General features: G+C 38.2%; 1 protein-coding gene across 1 annotated transcript in view; it reads left to right on the top strand.

Annotated features, from left to right (window-relative positions):
- The window catches only part of LOC110298830 (ATP-binding cassette sub-family A member 3-like), a 105,091-nt gene that overhangs the window by 50,103 nt on the left and 36,178 nt on the right, over positions 1-18,810 (top strand). Inside the window, exons 21-22 of the mRNA XM_021168316.1 lie at positions 15,318-15,570; positions 15,704-15,908. Coding sequence (XP_021023975.1) covers positions 15,318-15,570; positions 15,704-15,908 — 458 coding nt within the window. The remainder of the gene's footprint in view (positions 1-15,317; positions 15,571-15,703; positions 15,909-18,810) is intronic.

An 18,810-nucleotide genomic window follows, 5' to 3' on the forward strand; every position in this document is an offset into this window, starting at 1 on the left:
CCCTCCCCTCCCCTCCCCTCTCTCTTTCTTCCCCACTTTCTTTTATTTTGTAATCAGTTTTACAAAGCCAGCCAGTTCGAGAAAAGAACCATCCTTTAAGACCATTATTATTATTGGCGATGGGAGTACTCTGAAGGGAGGAGGATCATCATAATGAGGAGCAATGATGAGATGTTTAGGGAAATAAAAACATTTAGAAGCAGGTGCATATCAGGAAACTAGAAAAAGGGGATATCTAAGGAAGACTTCAAGCCATGTGATCTTCTAATGCTGGAGAGTATTTCCCTGCATAGATGCAATCCACAAAAGTAAGAGAGCAACTGTGTTTCATCAAGAGATCCAAGTTCCTGAATATGTAAACTAAACATAGAATGAGGGAGAAAATAAATCACTCCACAGTAATAGTGGGAGATTTTAAAACTTTATTTTCAACAATGAACCTATCAGTGGATGACATTTCAACACTAAGTGGTGTATTTAACCAACACTGTAGATCACATGAGCCTACCACACCCACATGAAAGTGCCCAGCCAAGTACAATATAAGTTATATTTTTGTTCAAGTACACAAGGAGCATTATTCAAGATATATATTATATATTATATGGGGAAGGATTGGATATTTTCTTTATTTACGTTTCAAATGTTTTCCCCTTTCCAGGTCTCCTCTTTGAAAATCCCCTATCTCATCCCCCCTCACCCTGCCTCAATGAGGGTGCTCCCCCACCCACCCACTTCTGTCCTTCTGCCCTGGCATTCCCCTATACTGGGACATCAAACATCCTCAGGCCTGAGGGCCTCTCCTCCCACTGATGTCCAACAAGTCCATCCTTTGCCATGTATGTGGCCAGCACCATGGGCCACTCCATGTGTATTCTTTGGTTGGTGATCCAGTCCCTGAGAGCTCCAGGGGGTCTGGCCTATTGGTTGACATTGTTGCTCTCTCCATGGGGCTGCAAATCTCCTCAGCTCCTTCAGTCCTTTCTCCAACTCTACCAGCAGGAACTCCCTCACACAATTCAATAGTTGGCTGTGAGCATCTGAGCATCCACCTCTGTATTTGTCAGGCTCTGGCAGGCTTCTCAGGAGACAATAACATCAGCCTTCCATCAGCAAGTACACTTCAATTGCTTCCTGGTTTGGTGGCTGCATATGGGATGGATCCCCAGGTGGGGCAGTCTCTGGATGGCCTTTCCTTCAGTCTCTGCTCCACATTTTGTCTCTATATTTCCTCCAGTGAGTATTTTGTTTACTCTTCTAAGAAGCACTGAAACATCCACACTTTGGGCTTCCTTCTTCTTAGGCTTCATATGATCTGTGAATTGAATCTTGGGTATTCTGAACTTTTGGGCTAATATCCACTTATCAGTGAGTACATACCGTGTGTGTTCTTTTGTGACTGAATTACCTCACTCAGGATATTTTCAAGTTCCATCCATTTGCCTGCGAATTTCATGAAGTCATTTTTTTAATAGCTGAGTAGTATTCCATTGTGTTAATGTATCACATTTTTCTGTATCCATTCCTCTGTTGAGGGATATCTGAGTTGTTTATAGCTTCTGGATATTATAAATATGGCTGATATGAACATAGTAGAGCATGTGTCCTTGTTATATTTGGAGCATCTTCTGGGTATAGGAATGGTATAGCTGGGTCCTCAGGCAGTACTATGTCCAATTTTCTGAGGAATCATCAGACTGATTTCCAGAGGGCTTGTACCAGCTTGCAATCACACTAGCAATGGAGGAGTGTTCCTCTTTCTCCACATTCTCGCCAGCATCTGATGTCACCTGAGCTTTTGATCTTAGCCATTCTGATTGGTGAGAGGTGGATCTCAGGGTTGTTTTGATTTGAATTTCCCTGATGACTAAGGATGTTGAGCACTTCTTTCTTTCTTTCTTTTTCTTTCTTTCTTTCTTTCTTTCTTTCTTTCTTTCTTTCTTTCTTTCTTTCTTTCTTTCTTTCTTTCTTTCTCTCTCTCTCTCTCTCTCTCTCTCTCTCTCTCTCCCTCCCTCCCTCCCTCCCTCCCTCCCTCCCTCCCTTCCTTCCTTCCTTCCTTCCTTCCTTCCTTCTCTTATTTATTTATTTATTTATTTATTTATTTATTTATTTATTTATTTTGGTTTTTTTTTTGAGGAACATTTCTTTAGGAGCTTCACAGCCCTTTTGGTTTCCTCAGTTAAGAATTCTCTGTTTAGCTCTGTTCCCCATTTTTAAATAGGTTTATTTGGTTCTCTGGAGTCTTAGCTTCTTGATTTCTTTGTGTATATTGGATATTAGCCCTCATTCGGATGTAGGGTTGGTAAAGATCTTTTCCCAATCTATTGGTTGCCGTTTTATCCTATTAACAGTGTCCTTTGCCTTACAGAAGCTTTTCAATTTTATGAGATCCCATTTTTCAATTCTTGATCTTAGAGCATAAGCCATTGGTGTCCTGTTCAGAAACTTTTCTCCTGTGCCCATGTGTTCCAGACTTTCCCCCCACTTTTTCTTCTATTAGATTCAGTGTATCTGGTTTTATGTGGAGATCTTTGATCCACTTCGACTTGAGATTTCTACAGGGAAATAAGAATGGATCAATTTGCATTGTTCTACATGTTGACCACCAGTTTGAACCAACACTATTTGTTGAAAATGCTGTTCCCCCCCCCCCCCACTGGATGGCTTTTGCTCTTTTGTCAAAGATCAAGTGACCATAGCTGTGTGGGTTCATTTCTGAGTCTTCAGTTCTATTCCATTGATCTATCTGCCTGTCACTGTACCAATACTATGCACTTTTTAACACAATTGCTCTGTAGTACAGCTTGAGGTCAGGGATAGTGATTCCTCCAGAAGTTCTTTTATTGTTGAGAATAATTTTCCCTATCCTGAGTGTTTTGTTATTCCAAATGAATTTGAGAATTGCTCTTTCTAAATCTATGAACAATTGGGTTGGAATTTTGATGGGGATTGCATTGAATCTGTAGATTGCTTTCAGCAAGATGGCCATTTTTACTATATTAATCCTGCCAATCCATGAGCATAGGAGATCTTTCCATCTTCTGAGGTCTTCTTTGATTTCTCTCATCCGAGACTTGAAGTTCTTGTCATACAGATCTTTCACTAGTTTGGTATGAATCACACTAAGATAACTTTATATTATTTGTGGCTATTGTGAAGGGTGTCATTTCCCTAATTTCTTTCTCAGCCTGTTTATCCTTTGAATAGAGGAAGGCTACTGATTTGTTTGAGTTAATTTTATATCCAACCACTTTGCTGAAGTTGTTTATCAGCTGTAGGAATTCTCTGGTGGAGTTTTTACGATCACTTAAGTATACTATCATATCATCTGCTAATAGTGATATTTTCGCTTCTTCCTTTCCAATTTGTATCCTTTTGACCTCTTTTGTTGTCTAATTTCTCTAGCTAGAACTTCAAGTACTATATTGAATAGATAGGGAGAGAGGGGTCAGCCTTGTCTAGTCNCTGATTTTAGTGGGATTGCTTCAAGTTTCTCTCCATGTAGTTTGATGTTGGCTACGGGTTTGCTGTATATTGCATTTACTATGCTTAGGTATGGGCCTTGAATTCCTAATCTTTCCAGGACTTTTAACATGCAAGGATGTCGAACATTATCATATGCTTTTTCAACAACTAATAAAATGATCATGTGGTTTTCCTCTTTGAGTTTGTTTATGTAGTGGATTACATTAATGTATTTCTGTATATTGAACCATCCCTGCATCCCTGGGATGAAGCCTACTTGATCATGGTGAATGATCATTTTGATGTATCCTTGGATTTGGTTTTCAAGAATTTTATTGAGTATTTTTGCATCAATATTCATAAGGGAAATTGGTCTGAAGTTCTCTTTCTTTGTGGAGTCTTTGTGAGGTTTTGGTATAAGCATAATTGTGGCTTCGTAGAACAAGTTGGGTAGTGTTCCTTTGTATCTATTTTGTGGAATAGTTTGAAGAGTTTTGGTGTTAGGTCTTCTTTGAAGTTCTGATAGTATTCTGCACTAAACCCATCTGGTCCTGAGCTTTTTGGGTTGGGAGAATTTTAATGACTGCTTCTATTTCTTTCAGGGTTATGGGACTGTTTAGATGGTTTATCTGATCCTGATTTAATTTTGGTATGTGGTATCTGTTTAGAAAATTGTCCATTTCATTCAGATTTTCCAGTTGTGCTGAGTATAGGCTTTTGTAGTAGGATCTGATGATTTTTAAAATTTCCTCAGTTTCTTTTGCTATATCTCCCTTTTCATTTCTAATTTTGTTAATTTGGATACTGTCTCTATGCCCTCTGGTTAGTCTAGCTAAGGGTTTATCTATCTTGTTAATTTTCTCAAAGAACCAGCTTCTGGTTTGGTTGATTCTTCGTGTAGTTCTTTTTGTTTCTACTTAGTTGATTTCAGCCCTGGATTTGATTGTTTCCTAGTGTCTACTCCTTTTGGGTGTATTTGCTTCTTTTTGTCCTAGCGCTTCCAGATGTGCTGTTAATCTGCTAGTGTATGCCCTCTCCTGTTTCTTTTCGGAGGCACCCAGAGCTATGAGTTTTCCTCTTAGGACTGTTTTCATTGTATCCCATAAGTTTGGGTATGTTGTGCCTTCATTTTCATTAAATTCTAAAAAATCTTTCATTTCTTTCTGTATTTCTTCCTTGACCTAGTTATCATTGAGTAGAGTGCTGTTCAGCTTCCATGTGTGTGTGGGCTTTCTGTCATTTTGTTGCTATTGAAGACCAGCCTTAATCCATAATGATCTGATAGGAGACATGGAATAATTTCAATCTTCTTATATCTGTTAAGCTCTGTTTTGTGACTTATTATATGGTCAGTTTTGGAGAAGGTAACATGAGGTGCTGAAAAGAAGGTATTTTTTTTTTTAATCAGGGTAAAATATTCTATAGATACATCAAATCCATTTGGTCCATAACTTTGGTTAGTTTCACTGTATCTCTGTTTAATTTCTGTTTCCATTGATGAGAGTGGTGTGTTGAAGACTCCCACTATTATTGCGTGCAGTGCAATATGTGCAAAGCAGTATGTGTGCTTTGAGCTTTAGTAAAGTTTCTCTTATGAATGTGGGTACCAGCCAGGTGTGGTGGCACACTCCTTTAATCCCAGCACTCGGGAGGCAGAGGCAGTCAGATTTCTGAGTTCGAGGCCAGCCTGGTATACAAAGTGAGTTCCAGGACAGCTAGGGCTATACAGAGAAACCCTGTCTACAAACAAACAAACAAACAAACAACAACAACAAAAAGAATGTGGGTACCCTTGCGTTTGGAGCATAGATGTTCAGAATTTAAAGTTCTTCTTGGTAGATTTTTCCCTTGATGAATATGAAGTGACTTTCCTTATCTTTTTTGATAACTTTAGGTTGAAAGTCGATTTAATCCAATATTAGAATGGCTACTCCAGCTTGTTTCTTGGGACCATTTGCTTGGAAAATTGTTTTCAAGGCCTTTACTCTGAGATAGTGTTTGTCTTTGACACTGAGGTGTGTTTCCTGTATGCAGCAAAATGCTGGGTCCTATTTACATATCCAGTCTGTTAGACTATGTCTTTTTATTGGGGAATTGAGTCCATTGATGTTAAGAGATATTAAGGAATAGTGATTGTTGCTTCCTGTTGTTTTTAATGTTATTTTTATGTTTGTGTGACTATCTTCTTTTGGGTTTGTTGAAAGATTACTTTCTTGTTTTTCTAGGGTATAGTTTCCCTCTTGTGTTGGTGTTTTCCATGTATTATCCTTTGTAGGGATGGATTTGTGGAAAGATATTGTATAAATTTGTTTTTGTCATGTAATATCTTGGTTTCTCCATCTATGGTAATTGAGAGTTTTGCTGGGTACAGTAGTCTGGACTGGTATTTGTGTTCTCTTAGGATTTGTATGACATCTGCTCAGGATCTTCTCACTTTTATAATCTCTGGTGAGAAGTCTGGTGTAATTCTGATAGGTCTTCCTTTATATGTGACTTGACATTTTTCCCTTACTATTTTTAATATTCTTTCTTTGTTTTGTGCATTTGGTGTTTTGACTATTACCGGACAGGAGGGATTTCTTTTTTTGGTCCAAACTATTTGAAGTTCTGTAGGCTTCTTGTATGTTCATGGGCATCTCTTTCTTTAGATTAGGGAAGTTTTCTTCTATAATTTTGTTGAAGATATTTACTGGCCTGTTAAGTTGGGAATCTTCACTCTCTTCTATATCTATTATCCTTAGGTTTGGTCTTCTTATTGTGTCCTGGATTTCCTGGATGTTTTGGGTTAGGAGCTTTTTTGCATTTTTGCATTTTCTTTGACTGTTGTGTCAATGTTTTCTTTATCTTCTGCACCTCAGATTTTCTCTTCTGTCTCTTATATTCTGTTGGTGATGCTTACATCTGTGACTCCTGATCTCTTTCCTAGTTTTTTTTTTTTTTTTTTTAACTCTAGGGGTGTCTCCCTTTGTGATTTCTTTATAGTTTCTTTTCATTTTTTAGATCCTGGATGGTTTTGTTCAGTTCCTTCATCTGTTTGGTTGTGTTTTCCTGTAATTCTTTAAGGGATTTTTGTGTTTCTTTTTTAAGGTCTTCTGTTTACCTGAGTTCTCTTTTATTTCTTTAAGGGAGTTATTTATGTCCTTCTTAAAGTCCTCTATCATCATCATGAGATATGATTTATAACCAGAGTCTTGCTTTTCTGGTGTGTTGGATCAACCAGGGCTTGCTGTAGTAGGAGAACTGGGTTCTGGTCATGCCAAGTAGCCTTGGTCTTTGTTGCTTATGCTCTTTTCCCTACCTTTTGCAATATGGTTATCTCTGGTATTAGCAGGTCTTGGTGTCTCTGACTGTGACTTGTCCCTCCTGCAAGCCTGTGTGTCAGGAGTACTGGGAGACCAGTTCTCTCTGGGAGGAATTTAGGTATGGAGTGGTGGTCTTACTTGTACTCACAGGCTTGTCTGCACTCCTGGGAGGCTAGCTCTCTCCTGGTGCTATTTGGGTATGGAGTCCTATGGCACAGGATCAGTTCTAGGCTCTGATGGTAACCAGGAGCCCGAAATTCCAAAGTCAGTGATGTTGACACAATGAGACAGAGAAATTTCCCTCAGTTTTCAGTGTCTTGAAAGTATGTCATGCCCTTCTAACTACTGCAGCATCTCCTAAGACCATGTATAGCTAGGCAAGTTCCATACAACTAAGACGCCAAAATAAGTCTTAATACAATCTAAAAATTGAAACGGCAGAAATATCCTTTAAGATTTTGATAGAACAAAACTGAAAATCAGTAACAGCAAAAAAAAAAATCATGAAATTCATGTATATAGTATAAATAACATACTCTTAAGGGATTGTTGGGGCAAAGAATTGTAAAGGAAATAAAAGATCCAAATAAGAAAAAAATAATACATCAAAATTTATCAGATATAGTGAAAATGCTAAAAGAAAAAATTTAACTGAGAGAGAAAAGCAATTGATAAACGTAGCCTTACATTTAAAAACATTTCCTCCTAACCTTACATTTTAAGTAACCAGATAAATACAATGATCCTCTGCTATTAAAGGGAAGAAAGAGAAATAGAGCCCGAGCAAAGAGAAACAGGACAGGAAAAGGCTATAAACCCAGATCCAAGTTAAGGAAAGGTCATTAGTCCTCATTTCATAGAAATAAAGATTACAAAGAAGGTTTATACTAACCTGTATAGCAAAGTAAGATATTCTAATGAAATAAGCATGATTGTAGTAATTCACCATTAAAAAATATAAAGGCTTAGTAGATCTGTGACTGATAAGAATATTAAGCCTGCAACAAATACCTGCACATTAAAAAGCAATTTAATGGCCTAGTTAGTCATCAATGGGAGGAGAGGCCCTAGGTCCTGTAAAGGTTCTATGCCCCAGTATAGGGGAATGCCAGGGCCAGGAATGGGGGTGGATGGGCTGGGGAGCAGGGGGAGGGAAGAGGGGATAGGGGAGTTTTGGAGGGGAAACTAGGAAAGGGGATAACATTTGAAACGTAAATAAAGAAAATATCTAATAAAAAAAAAGAAAAAGAAATAAAAAGCAATTCAAGGGCTGGAGAGATGACTCAGAGGATAAGAGCACTGGCTGCTCTTCCAGAAGTCCTGAGTTCAATTCCCAGAAACTACATGGTTGCTCATAACCATTTATAATGAGATCTGATGCCCTCTTATGTCCAAGAAAGCAGAACATGGTATACATAATAAATAAATAAATAAATAAATCTTTAAAAAAATATCGCCGAGTACCAACCATTCTCAAAATATTTGAAAATGAGGGGATAATTCCAAACAAATCCTATGAGGCTAGGATTTCTTCAATACTCAAGCTAGACAAAGATGTTATAAGAAAATAAAACTATGGATTTATGTCCCTGATGAGTACTGGCACAAAAATTCCTAACAAAACACCAGCAAACAACTCAGAGGTACATTTAGCAGAATTACACTTCATTCTTGGAGTTAAACATCTTCCATAATGAGAAAGACTGGAAGCCCCTCCTCACATTAGGAATAAGACAGAGATGGCAGGTCTTCCTACTTCTATTCATACAAAGCTGCATATACTACCAAGAAATTTAGGCAAGAAATAGAAAGACACCCAGTTGGAGGATAGAGAAGTAAAACCGACTCCACTCAGACATGATCTTCTATGCAGAAACCCACAACAGCACACACCTGCATGCACACACTTTGTTAGAGCCAATAAAGGAGTGTGCTAATGCTGATTTGTTTGTTGGCTTGGGGTTTGACTTTTGCTTTTATTCTTTGTGTAATCTCGTTATTATTTATTTGCCAGATGAATAGTTGGCAGAGCTGTTCTCCCCTTCTGTAGAGATATTCTCCCATCTGTTGTCTCCACTCAGTCAACACCCCCTTTGCAGCTCAGAAGTCTACTAGTTCTATAAGATCCCGCCTGACAAGCACTGATTGCCTCTATATTCTGAGTAACTGCAATCCTAGCCAGGAAGTCATGACCTATATCCATACCTTGAAGTATTTTTCTCCTGCTTTTTCTTGTTTTAGCATTTTAAGTCTTATGCTAAGTTTAGGGTTAATTTTTATGCAGGGTGAAAATAAGGGTTTAGTTTATTTCTCCTACATGTAGCTATGCTGCTTCTCTAACACCAGTAAAAGGAGGTGGGTGGTCTAGTAGCACTCCTCACTCTCCTGCTTGTTGTGATGTCACCGCTGTGTCCACTTTGCCCTCCTCTTAAGGTGGACTGCCCTCGAACCCTGAGCCGGAATAAACCCATTCCCCCTTAAATTACTTTTCTCAGGCTCTTTTTCACAGCAGCAAGGAAATAGCAAGGCAGGCATGTTTCTATCCAATAATGTTTTTTGTTGAGTATTTTAGTTCTCCTTGTATAGGTCTTTCATTTCCTTGGTCAAATTAATGACACACTATTCTGTAGGCAGTTGGGAGGGGATTATTTCCCAGTTCTCTTTCTCGGTGTGTTTATAATTGGCGTTTAGGAAGATTACGATTTTGCTTCTTTTTGTTCAATGCTAATTTTGTATTTTCCCACTTTGCTAAATACTGATCAGCTCTAGCAGTTTTCTGTCGCATGTAATTTTAAAAATGCATGCTTGCTCCGGCTAGGCTCTAGGACGTGCAGCCGCTCACCTGCTGTTGATTCAGGCCCCATGATTAGCTGAGGCTTGAGATCCTGGCTATGCTCCAAGAACAGCTTCTGCCTAATGAGAGTGCCGCTCATTTCTCCTTGCCTGGTGCCAGCAATGGCAGTCTCACCCAGCTCCCTTTAGCCCCGAGGAAGGAAAATACTAGAGACTTTTATATTTTAACCAGAAGTTCCAATTGGTTATAAGAACACATGCTCCACTATGTTCATAGCAGCCTTATTTATAATAGCCAGAAGCCGGGCTGGCCATCACTGGAAAGAGAGGCCCATTGGACTTGCCAACTTTATATGCCCCAGTACAGGGGAATGCCAGGGCCAAGGGGTGGGGTTGCGTGGGTGGGGGGCTGGGGGGGCAGTGTATTGGGGACTTTTTGGATAGCATTGGAAATGTAATTGAGGAAATTACCTAATTAAAAAAAAATGTGATAAAAAAAAGAAAACAAACCCGAAAAAAAAAATAATAGCCAGAAGTTGGAAAGAACCCAGATGTCCCCCAACAGAAGAATGGATACAGAAAACGTGGTACATTTACACAATGGAGTACTATGCAGCTATTAAAAACAATGAATTTATGAAATTCTTGGATAAATGGATGTATCTGGAGGATATCATCCTGAGTGAGGTAACCCAATTACAAAAGAAGTCATTATATATGCACTCCCTGATAAGTGGATATTAGCCCAGAAACATAGAACACCCAAGATACAATTTGCAAAACACAAGAAAATCAAGAAGAGGGAAGACCAATGGGTGGATACTTCATTCCTCCTTAGAATAGGGAACAAAATACCCATGAAAGGAGTTACAGAGACAAAGTTTGGAGCTAAGAAGAAAGGATGGACTATCCAGAGACTACCCCACCCAGGGATCCATCCCATAATCAGCCACCAAACCCAGACATTATTGCATATGCCAGAAAGATTTTGCTGAAGGGACCCTGTTATAGCTGTCTCGTATGAGGCTATGCCAGTGCCCGGCAAATACAGAAGTGGATGCTCACTCACAGTCATCTATAAGATGGAACACAGGGCCCCCAATGGAGAAGCTAGAGAAAGCACCCAAGGAGCTGAAGGGGTCTGCAACCCCATAGGTGGAACAACAATATGAACTAACCAGTACCCCTAGAACATTAACACCCTGGTCTTGTCCTTGATATTAGCAAAAATACTTGGAGGTTTTGCCTAGCTACTGTTGGCAGTATGTCTGTTTGCCCTGTTCTCTCTCTCTCTCTCTCTCTCTCTCTCTCTCTCTCTCTCTCTCTCTCTTAATGTGACACAAGATAGAGTAATCTGGGACTAGGTACTCTCAAATGACTCTGTCTTGCAACTTTCAATAAGCTTTATGTATATTTAGTGTTTTAACTATCACCCATGGAGTTTCTTTTTCAGTCTTGTCTATTTGGTGGTCCATATATGACTAATTTATTTGAAGGAATTTCTACTTCTCTTGATTTAGCAAATTTTCTGCTATAGTGTATTGAAAATGTTTTCTATTCCTTAGGCATGAAATTCTTCTTTTTCTGTGTCTACAGTTTGTAGATTTGGTCTTTTCATGGTCTCCCAGTGATCACACATATTTTGTTCCTACATTAAAAATTTACCAATGTCTTTAACTGAATGTATTTGTTCTTTTACCCTCCCCCTGACTCCCTCACAGTCTGTCCTTACTGTGCCCTATTCTGTTGTTACTGTGTTTTATTAGCTTTGTGTTTTATTTATTAAATGTTTTATTTCCAGAATTTCATTTCATTTTTTCTTCAGTGTTTCTAATTCTATTTCATATTTCTGTTGGCATCCTTATTTTAGTTAGCTATTTCTTCATGTTCTCTCTTATTACTTGGAATATATTTAGATTCATTATTTTTAACTTTGTTGGTGGTTAGTTGATTAATCTAGATCTCTCTAGATCATTTGGATCCATTATCTTGGCATTGGTAGTTATGGGGGAGATACATTATCTTTTAATGTTTCTTATGTTTTGCATTGAGACTTGAGCATAAGAAGATTGATCACAGTTTGCTGCTATTTTTAATCACCATTTTAAATTTTAAATTCAATTTTTATTTAGGTTTGTTCTTTGGCAAGTTCACACATGTAATAACAATGCAGACTGATGACTCTGATATCTTACCCATCCTTCCGAATCTCTGGACTGTCCCACTCTGCTACGTTTTGCCATGCAAATCTCTTTTTCATGTTCATGTCTACTTGCAGGGAACGGGAGAGGGGGGAGAGGGGGGATGGGGAGAGGGGGAGGAAGGAAGAGAAGGAAAGAGGGAGAGAGAGAAAGAGGGAGGGGAAGGGGGAGAGGGAGAGAGAGAGAGAGAGAGAGAGAGAGAGAGAGAGAGAGAGAGAGAGAAAGAGCGCCCTGCTGGATTTAGCTAGGAAAAATCTGTGTGTGTCCAAGACACTGATCCTCTGTCAAATATACAGTTGACACAGTTTTTCTTCCACTCTGAGTGATCTTGTTTTAGTTTCCTTGAGCCCTTTAGTTTCATGCATTCCTACTTTTGGATCAATAGTCTTATCTCCTGTGCTCCTGGAGTCCAGTGTAGAAAGCCTCTACCTCTGTCTGTATGTTCAAGGCACCTGTTACTTTATTCTCTAGCAGTTTTGGAGAATTGGATCTTATGAGGTCCTTGGTTCATTTAGAATTAAATTTTGTGCAAGATGAAGGCTAAGCATATCATTTGCTTTTCCTGTATGCTGACACCCAGGATTCCCATGCCATTGGCCAAAGGTGCTGCTTTTTCGTTAGTATATACTTTTAGCTTTTTTGTCAAAACCCATATGAGCATAGTGTGAGAACTATTATCTGGGGCTTCTATTCCATTCAATTGATTTATGTATCTTACTTTCTTCAGTACTATGCTGTTTTTACTACTATGGTTCTGTAGTATAATTTGAAATCAGGTGTGGTGATCCTTAACACAATATTCTTTTTGTTTAGGATTGCTTTGGCTATCCTTGGTCTTTTGTGTTTCCATAGAAAGTGTAAGACTATTTTTGCCATATCTGTGAAGATTGACCCTGGACTTTGTATTGAGACTGTAGATTGCTTTTGGTAGATTGTCCATGTCACAATATTAATTCTTCTGATCTGTGAATATGGGAGATCTTCGGATCTTCCCATTTTCTAATGTCTTCTTTATTTCACTTTCTTAGAGTTGGAATTGTTGAGATCCTTTATTGTCTTGGTTAGGTTTATTCCTATGTATTTGTTTACATGACTATTGTAAATGAGTCTATGATATCTTTTCACGGATTTGTTGTTGTTGTTTGTTTGTCATTGACATATAGCAAGACTAATGATATATATTTTCCATTTTACCACTTTGAAGCATTTATTAGCTCATAAATATTTGGTAGACTTTTTACAACCTCAAATATATAAAATCATTCCTTACTCAAATAGGGATACTTTGATTTTTTTCCAATTTTTATTTCTTTTGTTCGGTGGAGCACTGTGACACCACAGTGCAGCACTGTGACTCCACAGTGAGCACAGTGACACCACAGTAGAGCACTGTGACACCACAGTGGAGCACTCTGACACCACAGTAGAGCCTGTGACACAAGAGTGGAGCACTGTGACACCACAGTAGAGCACAGTGAAACCACAGTGGAGCATTGTGACACCACAGTGGAGATAAAACTTAAAGCTCTGTACTGACTAGAAATGGAGAAAGTAGGCAGCATTTTTTGCTCTTGACCTTTATGGTAATTCTTTGAGGTTTTCTCTGTCTAGCCCTCTATTGGCTACATGTTGTTACATATATTGGCTACATGTTGTTACATATACCCCTCATTATTTTCAGTATGCTTCCTTCACCCACTTCCAATGATTCATGAAATTATGTTGGATTTTGTAAAATTCCTTTTCTGCATCTATTGATACAATCATGATTTCTGTAGTCCTGTCTGTGATGAATTTGATTATGTATGTATAGACCAAGATAACTTGATTATGATGAATGATCTTACAGATGCAGTCTTGAATCCAGTTTGGCATTATTTTGTTGAGAATCTTTCCAACTACGTTTCCCAGAGAGCTTGACCTATAATTTTATTTCTTTTCCTTGTGTCTTTATTTCGTTTTCTTGTCAAGGTAACAGTGGATTCATAAAGACAGTTTGCAAGCATTATTTCCTTTTCGATTTAATGGAATAGTTTGAGTAGTGTTGGTAGTAGCTCTCTAGAGGTCTGATAGAGTTCTGCAGTAAATCGATATGGGTTTGATTTTTTTTTTTTACATAGAGTTTTATTACCATTTCAATCTCATTGTTGGTTATAAATATGTTTAAAGTGTTTATTTCATCTTGATTTAATTTTAGCAGGTTTTAATGTGTCTGAAAAGTCCTTTATTTTTTCAAAATTGTGAATAGAATGTGAACTTTTAAGCTAAGTCCATTAGATTTTCTGAATTTATTTGTATCTGTTGAAATATCTCCTTTTCATTTCTAAGTTTAGTATTTTTGTCTTTCTCTTTAGTTCAGATAATTCTGGCTAATGATTCTCCCTCCTTCTCCTCCTTCTCCTCCTTCCCCTCTTCCTCCTTTTCCTTCTCCCCTTTGTTTTATCTTTCTTTCTTTCTTTCTTTCTTTCTTTCTTTCTTTCTTTCTTTCTTTCTTTCTTTCTTTCTTTCTTTCTTTCTTCCTTCCTTCCTTCCTNTCTTTCTTTCTTCCTTCCTTCCTTCCTTCCTTCCTTCCTTCCTTCCTTCCTTCCTTTCTTTCTTTCTTTCTTTCTTTCTTTCTTTCTTTCTTTCTTCTTTCTTTTTTTTTTCTTTTGGTTTTTCCAGACAGGGTCTCTCTGTAGCCCTGCTGTCCTGGAACTCATTCTGAAGACCAGGCTGGCCTCGAACTCAGAAATCCGCCTGCCGCTGCCTCCCAAGTGCTGGGATTAAAGGTGTGGGTCACCACACCTGGCTCCTTTGTTTTCTATAAATTAAGAATCTAGAACTTATTATTAGTTTTGGGGGAGCCTAGGGCAATAGTTTTACAAGTCTGATATAAATATAAAGCTAATTTGTAGGAACTTTCTTTTTTATTTTGGGTCTATTTGGGCAGATTTGTAATTCTTAATTTGTGGCTCTTTGGATTCATAGAATTTCTTTAAGTTTTACAAGTTTATAGCTTTCTGTTTAACCATTTGTTACAATTGTTACCATTCTAATCTGTGCTGCTTTATCTTTCTACACAGGTAGGACAGGAAGAATAGTAGAGATTGTTGAACTTAACTCCAATTTTTCTCCTCTTAAATACCCACAATTCCAAGTAACTCTCTGTTTTTTCATGTAGATTTATTTTATGCTTTTATTTAGTCTTCATATTCTATGAGCACTGGTTTGCTTTTCTTCGAGTGTATTTGTAAAAGCGGGAAGTAGGAGTTCTTACAAACATTTTTGTGTAGAAATAGAAGGTTTTGAAAGTAAGGAAGAAATCTGAGAGTGTTACTATCACTAGCCTGTATTTTTTTTTCTTTTAGAGAAACTGAGCTAGAAATTATAAAATCTGTATGGCTGAGTGATAGAGTTCTTAAGGTGAATAGCCAAGATACATTGAGACTTCTTTGAAGCATGTGAGAGTGAAAATACATCAGACAAGTCAAACTATTATGCTGTTTCTCTTTAGAGCCTGTGGTCAGTGCTCTTCATTGCAGCTGACAACATGACCACTCTCGTGTCCTCGTTCCAGGTGATATGAAGAACTACTTGCTGACAAGTAAAGACTGCATTTACTCATGCATCGTGGCCTTTTCCCTTGATGTTAGCACAGAAGAAAAGACACTTATCTTTTGGTTTAACAATGAGGCATACCATGCATCACCGTTATCTTTATCGATATTAGACAACATTATTTATAAACATCTCTCTGGCCCCGATGCCACCATTACGGTCTCCAACAACCCTCAGCCTCAACGTGTCACCAAAGACAAATCTGATGAAAGGTGCGTTTTTGTTAAATGGGATACTTTAAATTGATCCTCTCTTCCTGCCTCACTCTAGCTGTAACAAAATGCTGCTGTTAGCAGTTAGTCTTGTCTTTACACCCTTGTGTGACCTTTATTCATTCTTTTATAGAAGCATATCAGGAATCCAGATAGTCTTTAACTTGCTCTTTGGGATGAGTATTTTCACCAGTGGCTTTTGCCTCATGACAGTGACCGAGAGAGTCAGTAAAGCAAAGCACATACAGTTTGTGAGCGGTGTCTATACCTTGAATTTTTGGCTCTCTGCTTTGCTGTGGGACCTCATCATCCACTTCGTGGCCTGTGTCCTGCTGCTGGTGAGTTACTTGTATTGTCTTAAAGGCTGCCTGTCATACATCATGAACATTTTCTACTTGTCTGACATTTACTAAAGTCTACATCTTTCCAGATAAAAATGGTTTGACTAATCAAGTTAGAAAATCTATTGTGGAATATTTCTCAAAGTAAAAAAAAAAAATCCTTCATATATATATATATATATATATATATATATATATATTAACTAAAATGCTAGGAAAGCTCATTTCTGACGTACTTGGCCAGCAATACTGCCTTCAAACCTTCATTCTGTAGATAAGGATGTGTTACAACAGATCAGTGGTATACTAACAAACACTACAGCTCCTTTCCTTTTGCCGATAACCCCCCACCATTTCCCCATCTGTAATGCAAACAAACAAACAAAAGACTTGTACTCAGCTTTTGAATCCTTTCTCTAGAAATTTTTAAATTATGTTATGGGCCATTCATTTTTTGTGTTTATGTGTGTCTGTGTATCGGTGTGTGTATGTACTTGTGTAGGTATAATCTTTTTGCATTGAAGACCACAGGTAATAGAATAGATACCAAATAGATTTTGAATGCAGTCTTCAATAAGCAAGACCAGGAGAAACATTGGTCTGTTTACACTTGTTACTTTCTCCTGCTTTTCATTACCTGGTGCTCTCTCCACAGCCACATTTATGTTTCCTTTAAAGGATACGTGAGCTTCCATAGTCAAAGCTTAAAAGAAAAAATCCATTTCTCTGTGTAGTGATTGAACTATAATGTTCCATGGATATTTGGTATCCTGTCTATTTGGTGTTATGTATGTTTCTTGTATCCCTATGGGTGTCTCCTTCCTTAATTTGGGGAAGTTTTTTCCTATGAACTTGTGGAAGATCTGGTCTATGCAGTTGAGATGGGATTCTGCTCCATTTATTGAAGGTTTGGTATTTTCATGCTCCCCCCAGTTCCTGTATATTCCTTTTGGGTGTCCACCTAATTTTTTATATTCTTAGCATGTATGGTCTAATTTGATTCTTTATCTCCTAGGCATGATATTCCTCCCCTGCCCTCACTATGTTCATTCTACTTGCAAGGCTTTCCCCTGAGTTTTGTATTTGGATTATTGTGGTTTTCAATTCTTTTCATTTCAGCTTCTCTCTATATTCTCATCTCTTTACTGAATTCAGTTTTCAAACCCTGGATAGTTCTCATCATTTCATGTAGTCATATATTGTGTTTTCTTAGGTATCAATCATGTGTTTATTGTTCTTCTCTTTAAGATTATTGGGATGTTTAGTCTTGTCTTCTTTAAATTCCTTGAATCTTTGAAGTTTATGATTGTCTTTAAGTTCTGTGTCCTGGAGTTCATCTAGGTAATTATCACTAAAGACCATATTTATTGGATTGGTAGATTTGGGGGTGGGATGGGGAGAGCCCTTTCATATTATTTGTGTTTTTGCAGTGAGACCTTTGTTTGGTTGTATGTCTGATGTGAGAGTCTAAGCTTCCTCAATCTGGTCTGACATATGGGTTGAAAAGCCAAGGGGAGACCTGAGGGTCGGGCACAGATTAGGTGTGTGAGGCTTCAGAGAATTATTGACTGGCTGAGCTAGGCCTAGACATGGAATATGGCACAAGTAGTCTGGGGTCCTGGTGACTCACCAGATGAGACTGGTGCAGGAAATTTGTGAGCATAGCCAGGCCTGATGGTTGAGAATGACAGACTGAACTGACTGAGCAGCTGGGCGAGATGTCCAACCTGGACTAGGTATGAATATTGGATAGGATGTGGGTAGGTGAGGGTTATGGGAACTTGATAGACTGATTATGGGATGTGCGACCTGAGCAAGGCATGGAGGTTAGATGTGTATGGACAGGTTATGGTTCAGCTGATCAGACTAGACCAGGACCAAGCCTATGGGCTGGGAACTGCACAGGTGTGCCTGATGAGACTTTAGCTGTCATATTTAGAATGTCGTTCATAAATAGTATAATCTTGGCATTAATCTATTTTTCAGACTGACAACCTTAGCCTTACAACTAGAGTCAATAAGTATCTATATAGCTGGGTTAATATTATCATACTGTTCTATGTTCCTCCCATTTTAATTTGTTCTCTAGTCAGTATTAGCCCTTATTTTCCCATCTGTCCTGAAGATGAATATGCATATGTGATTAACTATATCATGTGAGCTATTGCCATTCAATTTCTCTTATAGCTCCAAGGCCTCAGAAGCTTACACACCAGTGTGTTGCTCTACTATGATCAAGCACCTTAATTTCTCACACTTACTTTTTATAAGAGATTACCACTGGACATTCAGTCAGTTTTCACTTGTATCTGTTGGCAGCTCCTCTATCTTATGAACCTTGTTTTATGCTGTGTCTCCTCACTAGCTCAGGTTCACATGTCTGTTCTTCAGGTATAAAAATTCTAGTTGTTTTTTTTTTTTTTTGAGACGTAAATTATTTTTGAAACCCTTTGTCCGTCAGCAGATGCTCTCTATCTTTATTATTATCTGTGTAAATTGGCACGTCATAGCTGTGCCTGCTCAGGGGGAAAGCTTGTTATTCTGGAAAGTGAATAGAGTGTGCAATGTCAACTAAGTGTGGTCAGCACACCTGTCGCTCCTTTATCAGTCGTTTGTGTTGGGTCCATTCTAACTCCTCTCATCTAGCCATTTCTGAAATATCTAACAAAGTATCATGCATTATAGTAGCCATGTGCACTCCTCCCTTTTCTTTTAACCATGTTTATTGTCTCAGTAGCTATGTCAAATACAAGTGTGGTGTGTATGCAAGCTTGTTGTGGAAAAAATTTTTATCTGGATCACTTTGAGTGGGTATATGTTTCTATTTTTACATCTTTCCTCCCACGTGTTGGCCATTTGATCTGTTGGCATTCCTCCTAATTCTCTATTGAGCCACACA

The sequence above is a fragment of the Mus caroli genome, chromosome 7 (genome assembly GCF_900094665.2).
Source record: "Mus caroli chromosome 7, CAROLI_EIJ_v1.1, whole genome shotgun sequence".
Classification (NCBI taxonomy): domain Eukaryota; kingdom Metazoa; phylum Chordata; class Mammalia; order Rodentia; family Muridae; genus Mus; species Mus caroli.